The sequence below is a fragment of the Cryptotermes secundus genome, unplaced genomic scaffold, assembly GCF_002891405.2.
Source record: "Cryptotermes secundus unplaced genomic scaffold, Csec_1.0 scaffold430, whole genome shotgun sequence".
NCBI classification, from domain to species: Eukaryota; Metazoa; Arthropoda; class Insecta; order Blattodea; family Kalotermitidae; genus Cryptotermes; species Cryptotermes secundus.
The window spans coordinates 584,206-592,889 of record NW_019721010.1 but is presented as its reverse complement, the minus strand read 5'-3'; the positions used below and the strand labels follow the sequence as shown (position 1 = coordinate 592,889).

Below are 8,684 nucleotides of genomic sequence, written 5' to 3'. Positions count from 1 at the left end.
GCGGTCTAAGGCATGCACTGTCTTCGCTCGCTCGGAAGTCGGGATCGTGGATTCAAATCCCACTCAGGGCATGGATGTTTGTATGCGTTTTTCTGTGTTTGTGTACAGGTAGAGGCCTTGCGACGAGCTGATCACCCGCTCAAGGAGTCCTACCGTACGTCTAAGATCTAGTAAACCGAAGGGAAATGGAGAGTTTCATGGAGGTAGGCCTAGGCCCAAACGAGGGCTGTACTGTACCTAGTGCTCTACCTCCTCCAGTTTTCCCGGCTTCACATTCTGGGTGAACTGGGTAGGAACAAATTGGTTCGTAAAGAGTGACTATCGAATTCTAATAGACTGACAAGTGTCATCAGTATTTTAAGAAAGTCTCTGGGAAATTAACGGAATTTGCATTAATTACGAGAAAGGTAATTTTGCATCACTAGGATCAATTTAGACAGGCTGATCCCCCTTCCAAGGAGTTTTACCGACTGTGTATATGACTAAGAAACTGGACAAGCGAAAGGTCAAACAGAGGACTGTAGATCCATAGATAAATAAGTAGGTAGGTAGGGTCAATTTAGGCGCGGATTTTATCAGGTCGATCAGTAAGTTGAATAATTACGTTCATCATAATTTATGATTGGCTAAGCGTACGTAAAACAATTCTTTATGCGCCACACATAATAAGTCTTTATGATATATTGGTTAGTAATACGTAAAACTAGCAGGAACAAAGGTCTTGAATTGTTGTATAAACAAGTAGACTATCATTATCGTGGTTAGATATGTAGTCCTAAAACTTCTATTTCCGTTGCTGCTATGCTTTGGTGCGCATTTTATCACTTTGTTGTACAACCAGAACGTTCGACATTGAGAACTTGTAGGGTATCCGTGTGTTGGAAATTTGCACGTATAATGACAAGGAGAGTTATCGAGTTAGAAATTGCACCGCATAGCTTAAAATTTCTAGCGCCTTCAACTCTAGATTATTAATTCTTTAATGCTGACTTCTGATACTTTCTTATAAACAGCGTAAGACAGGTGGAATTTGATCAAAATCAGTCCATCTTTTCTTAACTTATGAGACGATACAGCATTAAAATTACTTGCATTTAATTGTGTCAAAATCATGAGGCTTAAAGGAAAAAAGTGATTGGACGTAAAGTGTCTTCAAGATGAATATTCAGTTCTGCTGTCCTGTCACCTGTATTGCTGTGCTGTGATTTTTCGAAAGCACTCTTCTCAATGTACGACAATCTCTTTCTCTCAATGTTGATTTTTGTCCACTTTTCCTCTTCGCTGAAATTGTCTTCGTACGATTTGTGTATGCCGACATAACCTTAGAAAGTGCCGCTCTCGATACACACGATAATGTGGCAGATTTTTTCACACATGCTTCAGCTACTCGCGAAAAAACCATCTGTCCCCTATCAAAATCGAACAAGTGTGCCATTTTCCGAGCCTTTCACACGGACTGTCACTTAAGACAATCACTAATGCACTGACACGAGCTCTACAGAGAGCAAACGAACGGAAGTATATTCAGTGCTGCCAACTGAGGTTCTTTCAATGTAGCCAAAACAAACAAATTCTATTCCTCAATTTCTTAGAGCTTCCATTAGTCTGTTCACCCTCTGTATATCTCTTCTAGAAGAGAATTGCTAGTCGAAGAATACGACTTAACCCCTATTTGCTTATTTAATATTTTACCTGGAAGCTAACGCAAAGTATACTCTCCTGTAATGAGAGCAACTGGGTTATGTTAACCACGATATTAAAGTTGAAGAACGAAAGAACAGTAACATTAAACCGAGAAAGGTGGCTCAAGAAATTAACGATTCCAACACGTATTCCAGAAGTGACCGGTTCGACTCTCGGCAGAACTGCCGACTTTCGTGTGTTTTTTAGTTTCTCTGAGGTCCGCGGACCACTGATGATTCGTGCTGGTCCATCAAATGATCAATAGTATTATTTAGTCCATGTAGTATGTAGACATGTTTCGAATAAAATAATTTAATTTGATTTAGTTCATCCTGGACCGTCACACTAGCAATAGTATAAAAGATATTTAACTAAAATTTATGATTGAAAAAAAATTCTGTCCAATAAATAACTAGCTAATTATGCTTGAAACATGAGCAGAAACTCCTCTAGGTCTTTATTTCTTATCTTCCGATATTAATGGAAATTGGACCATGTCTACAAATTTTAGTAGAATTCACCAATATCAATTTCGTGAAAATCGGTTCAGAGGGTTCTCGAGTTGTTACGTACATACCGATAGCAGACAAGCAGACAGACATAGAGAACATATGCACATTCTTGCAACTTCCTAACGAACGCACTAAAAACCTCTCACATTAAGATTAGGTGCACTTTTGAACAGGTACCATAAAAGATCCATCATTTACGAAGTCCGAAGTTCAGTTTCATGACGGTCAAGGAATTGCCACAGCAAAAGCCTCTCGACTTACCTACGTCTGATGTACCAGTCTTATCTTTACCTGTACTGGCCTTGACAGATATATATGATTGGGACAGTACTTGACAGTACATACTTACTCTACATATTAATAACTATTCACAGACTATGACTAATAAATTATATATTGTATGAATCATATATTGTTAAATACATATGTAATTCACTCCAATGTGAATCTAGAACACGTGGAAATTGTCAGAGATAACCTCAAAATTCTCATCCCCGCACTATACCTATATAATATTTGACACTTAAATGCTTTATGCCATATTGTCACATGTATAGTGATTAGAAACGGGGTTTGGATTGGTAATGGGATTTATTGACCAATTATAGATCTAACAACGAGGAAGTATAGGCGCTATCGCTAATTCACATACACATTGCAGTTCACTACAGCATGTTCTGAGCCTTGTCAGTCTGCAATGTCTTCACCCGTCGTTGCCTGGTGACGGCTTTTAGCGGCGTACGTTCACCTTACTCTGCGTTCCACAATCATCCCCGTTCCTCGGCTACTAACTTCTAACAGCAACAGCTCATAACGACTGAATTGCAGTTCTCTATCTACCTGACAAGCGAACTCTCCACTTCCCTGCACTGCATTGCACTGCACTGCACGAGCTATCACTAAATGCCATGTTTATAACATTACGCACGGACCGCACAGAAAACTCAACTTCTTTATTATTGTTTACAGGTCATTGCCTAGTAATAGGCGTTGTATAATTCTTTGTTTCGCGGTCGTTGCCTAGCAATGGGTCTACATGCCACAATATTTTGCAAGGAAACTTGTAATTTATCTTTGTATAGAATTTCACATATCGCTGTCTTCCACTAAGTGGGAACTGAAGGTTCTGTCCTCTGGTATACTTGTGTTTTCAACTAGTTTTCCCGCATAGTGATTCTGGTTCCAATCATATTGTGACGCACTGCTAGGTAACGGCTCGATAAACACGTTCCCGCGAACACAGATTCTTAGTAAACAGCTCGTTGCTGGGTAACACGCGCCGAGACTGGTTGCTAGGCATTTACGTGGTAACTCGTCTCTACAATAGTAAAATATAGTATGTATATGTGGTCCATATTACGGATATGTAATGAGGGTATGTTATAAGATTTGAGTTCTGGAGGGTCGGCATTCAAAGGTGACTGAACAAGAAATGGCAAGAAGACTTCCTTGTGATTAGAAGTGATAGCTCCTTGTTAAAATCCGTTACCAGGAAACGGATAGTGAAGACATTGTAAAGACCTAGCCATTGTTGAGATCTGTTATCTAACATCGTCTAGTGTAAGCAGACTTGGAAGGCTGTATTTATGTGTTATAATTACAGTGATCTTGAGAGTGTATGAAGTAATTGTATTTAGTACTTGTGGATTAAATCGATTCACCAATCCAAACCCCGTCTACAGGTCACTAATACATGTGACAAGATGTTGAAAATAGAATCCAGCAATTTTCTAATGATGACATAATGATTATGAAGAATTTTCAGATAAGGTTTAGATAGAGAATACATCACGGCGCATCATGTTCGTCAAGCTCAGCCTTTCTCAAATTTTCGGCAACCGCGGATCACTACAGGGGCGGACGGCGCAGGCGCAGGCGCAGACCACTCAACTGTAGTATCATTCCCCTCAGCCTTCAAGAACATGCAGTTGCGAGTTTTAGCAAATAGAAGAAAAACTGTAGATAGAGTTGCCATAAACTATTATTTTCTATCCACCAATTTAAAGTAAAGTGTTTTAAACAATAATTCATACAACTTTTTTAATTTAAATTAGTTTAAAAGATTATCAACTCCGCCCAGTGTGATTGATAAAAGTTTTTTCAGCTTTTTAATTTTTATCCTTGACATGTTTCCGCATTTAATGATATATCCTTCGGAAGAAGGTCGCTCCGTCCGAAACATGTCAAGGATAAAAGATTAAAAGATAAAAAGAACATTTATCAATCACACTGGACGGAGCTGATAATCTTTTATACTATTGCTAGTGTGACGGTCCAGGATGAAATAATCAAATTAAATTATTTTATTTGATACATGTCTACATACTACATGGACTAAATAATACTACTGATCATTTGATGGACCAGCACGAATCATCAGTGGTCCGCGGACCTCAGTTTAACAAACACTGATCTAGATAATGGCCAGACGGTGTCTGAACAAATATGAGCATAGTACACGTCGTACAGACAACTCGCTACATGTGACTACTGGCCTGGGATGTGTTTAGCAACAAGATTATCCGGCACATACCGTAAAATTATTAGTTCTCCAGGTTACATGCGAACAGCAACGATTTGCGTAGGTTCCGAGGTAAGGCAGTGTGTGCGTATTGCTGTAGTTATTTCATTTGCAGGTTATTTGACTTCGCTGTCGGTAATTCAGACCGTACAATATTGAATGATTGGGTAATAGTGAAAAATTAAGTGAAAAGGAAGTGTAAGGAATCGGTCGTGGGCTAATTTAAGGTAAAATCGCATTTGCCTAGAGAAACTAGAAAACACACGAAAGTCGGCAGTTCTGCCGAGAGTCGAACCGGTCACTTCTGGAATACGTGTTGGAATCGTTAATTTCTTGAGCCTGCTTTCTCGGTTTAATGTTGCTGTTCTTTTGTATTTCAACTTTAATATCGTGGTTAACATAACCCAGTTGCTCTCATTACAGGAGAGTATACTTTGCGTTAGCTTCCAGGTAAAATATTAAATAAGCAAATAGGGGTTAAGTCGTATTCTGCGACTAGCAATTCTCTTCTAGAAGAGATATACAGAGGGTGAACAGACTAATGGAAGCTCTAAGAAATTGAGGAATAGAATTTGTTTGTTTTGGCTACATTGAAAGAACCTCAGTTGGCAGCACTGAATATACTTCCGTTCGTTTGCTCTCTGTAGAGCTCGTGTCAGTGCATTAGTGATTGTCTTAAGTGACAGTCCGTGTGAAAGGCTCGGAAAATGGCACACTTGTTCGATTTTGATAGGGGACAGATGGTTTTTTCGCGAGTAGCTGAAGCATGTGTGAAAAAATCTGCCACATTATCGTGTGTATCGAGAGCGGCACTTTCTAAGGTTATGTCGGCATACACAAATCGTACGAAGACAATTTCAGCGAAGGAGAAGAGTGGACAAAAATCAACATTGAGAGAAAGAGATTGTCGTACATTGAGAAGAGTTGTTTCGAAAAATCACAGCACAGCAACACAAGTGACAGGACAGCAGCATTGAATATTCATCTGAAGACCCTGTTTCCACAGAAACTGTCCCACATGAGCTCACTAATCCAACATCCACAGTAAGTCTGCATTTGCTAAGCCTCTGATTATTGAAAAGTAATGCTCAGATGCACAAACGATAATGTCACGATCATGAAACACAACTGGACACGCGTGCGTGATGTGGTCAGATGAGTCGCCCTTCGCGCTGTTCCCTACATCAGGAAGAGCTTACGTTTGGAGAACATCCAAGGAAGCCTACAATTTCAAGTACCTGGTTCCAAGAGTGAAACACGGGGGAGGTTCTGTGATGATTTGGGCAGCAGTATCGCGGTACAGTATTCTGTTGGTCCCATTATTACCCTTCACAGCCGAATTACTGCAAGGAAGTACGTGGACAGGTTGTGCAATCGGGTGTATACCATGATCCAGACGTTATTTCCGAATAACGCTGTTGTTTCCCAGATGAAAATGCCCCTATTCACACAGCTTGAACTATTCGGTCATGGGTTGAAGAGCATGAAGGTGAACTTCATCTTCCCTGGCCAGTACAATCGCCATATCTGAATATGGTTGACCCACTCTGGTCAGTTTGGAGACTACAGTGAGGAACAGACTCCCACCTCCAACATCTCTAAAGCAACTTGAAGATGTTCTTGAGGAATAATGGTATGTAATTCCGCAAGAGACTGTTCAAAACTTGTAAGAGTCCAATCCAAGAAGGAGTGCGACTCTATGGAAGTCAAAAGGTGGTCCAACGCCATAGTAGTAAAGGAATGTGCACAATTTCTCTTGTGTTTCCATGCTTTTGTCCAACCGCTGTATATTGTAAAGCACAGCGAGTTTTCTCAGACAACGCGGAAGCGAACTTAATGTGTTTTCGAGCCAACCGGACTTTACTGGAGAAGCGTCTGGCTCTTCTAAGTCCGCGTCCCCCTCATCAAACCCGCGTCATATAAACAAATTACGTATATTCTGTTGTACTCTTTACTTAACACGGTTTTGATTGTGTTTAACGGATATCTATGGAAAGTTACGTAAAAGAATTTCAACGTAAGTGCGCAAGACATGCTACAAACGAATTGTGCAGACAAAGAGCATCTTTTGCTCAATAAATTAACGCTTTAGATTTTTGTCAGTGCTATTTTGCATGTGTCAAAGTAGCTACTGTGTACCAGGAAACTGCCCGCCATTCCTGTGACCTGATGACACCTATACGAAAATTATTTCCATTTCTAGGCCAGAGAATTTTGTTGAATACAGAAGAAATCTTCGTATTATTGTCTGTATTATGTGTACGTACATTTCTCTATACAGAGGGAGATATACCGGCCAGCTAAGGGAAATTCTTAAGTCACGGTTCTTAATTTTTGAGACCCTGTGACTTCCACAATGTGGGGTGTTACGAAGCATTTGGAACCAGACTCAGTATTTTTCTTAACGACGACTTGTTGCAGCTGCTGATCACGTGTTCTCCATTACTTTTGTCGTATAAAATATTATCTCCATTATTGTCGTTATGTTCCAGTTTAATTTTGCTTCTTTATGTTATTGGCCATATTAAACTTTTGTTTATTTAATTCTGGAGGGAGCAACAGTTGACTGGAACCTATTAAACGGCGGAGAATACGGAACAATACAGACAATGCCTCTTTTGTGCTTGTTCGCAGAAATGTCCTCAGCAAGCGTGATGCGTCTGGATGCCTCGACTCTTGTGAAGGATACAGCGTCGGCACATAGACGTAGTGCTACCAGAATGTGGGGAACTTCTGAAGATGGCATCGGTATCGCTGTTTCCTCAGCTTCTGCCTCGGCCTATCCTCAGTCCGGCGCCCGCAGCTCTTATGAACACAGCAATGGAAATGGTTCCATTACTGCCAAGTCTCCCACCGTCATGGAAGGTCAAAGGTAGGGCAAGTGACCTATAATTGATCAACTGGGATGATATTCTTAGTGCTCTGAAATGTTGTATACTCCTGGCATGAGTACGGATGAAATATAGAAAATAACCTGTTTGGGGATAGGGGACTATACTCATGTAATTGGTATCATGTGATATAGTGATAGCGTAGCTATAGAACATCAGCAGCCTGATTGTTAAACTATGCACGCCATAATTATAAACTGTTTTGCATTGTGTTTTGTTAAGTTTCGGTTAAGTTTGATATACTGAGACATTCAGGAGACACTATTCCATGTGCATCTCTCCGTATAATGTTTGTTTTCTTCATTTGTTAATAATTCAACCCTAAATTTAGGTTTTGACTTAGATCTTTCAAATTGATATTCTGATGTTGATTGAAAGGGGTGGGGAACTTGTTTTCCTGGTGCAAACTAGCTAAAATTTCACCGAGTGTTCTTTAAAACGAAAAAAATCAAAGAAGAGATCCTAACTAATTCAATATTTTGTATCATTTTCAATTGTTTCTGTATGATGAGCCCTTTATTGAGAAAGTCAATAAATTTCGATCTGTGCTTCATGCGTATTGGGCCGATATGACTCAAAATTTTACCCGCCGGAAAACTGTCGATGCAAAAGCACAATACAAAATAATAATTGAAATTCATTCACTACTTTTTGAGTGCAAAAGTAGTCGGAGGGACACGATATTCCCTGTATACCTCAATCATTTGCAGTTTGTGCAAATGATGCAGAAAACCTAGACTAGGAATCACACCATTTAGAACCTCCGTCGACGTGCATTCGACGAAACCAAAGTTACTATTTCCTTCGAATATGTAACAAGGTTGGTACCAACAGAGCATTCGACCAGTGGTACACAATCAAAATCCAATAAGGGCCAGTAATGAACTTCCATTGTCCTGGAGGGGCAGCAGTTTATATTGGTAGGTATTGAAATTCTAGTTGAAGAATGGGGGTTCAAAATTTCCTGAATACAGGAATGTCGAGGTTCATGTTGATTACTTATTTCATTCGCGTTTACAAAAGTACTAAGCCACATCGCGCAGCACTACGCTTGCTGGAAGAAACAATGAGTATTCC

General features: G+C 39.9%; 1 protein-coding gene across 4 annotated transcripts in view; it reads left to right on the top strand.

Annotated features, from left to right (window-relative positions):
- Positions 1 to 8,684, top strand: part of LOC111875080 (protein NDRG3) — a 208,894-nt gene that overhangs the window by 34,992 nt on the left and 165,218 nt on the right. For all 4 annotated transcript variants that reach the window (XM_023871166.1, XM_023871144.1, XM_023871174.2 and 1 more), the window contains one exon: positions 7,351 to 7,588. In XM_023871166.1, the coding sequence (XP_023726934.1) occupies positions 7,353 to 7,588 (236 nt within the window). In that variant the 5' untranslated portion in view covers positions 7,351 to 7,352. The remainder of the gene's footprint in view (positions 1 to 7,350; positions 7,589 to 8,684) is intronic.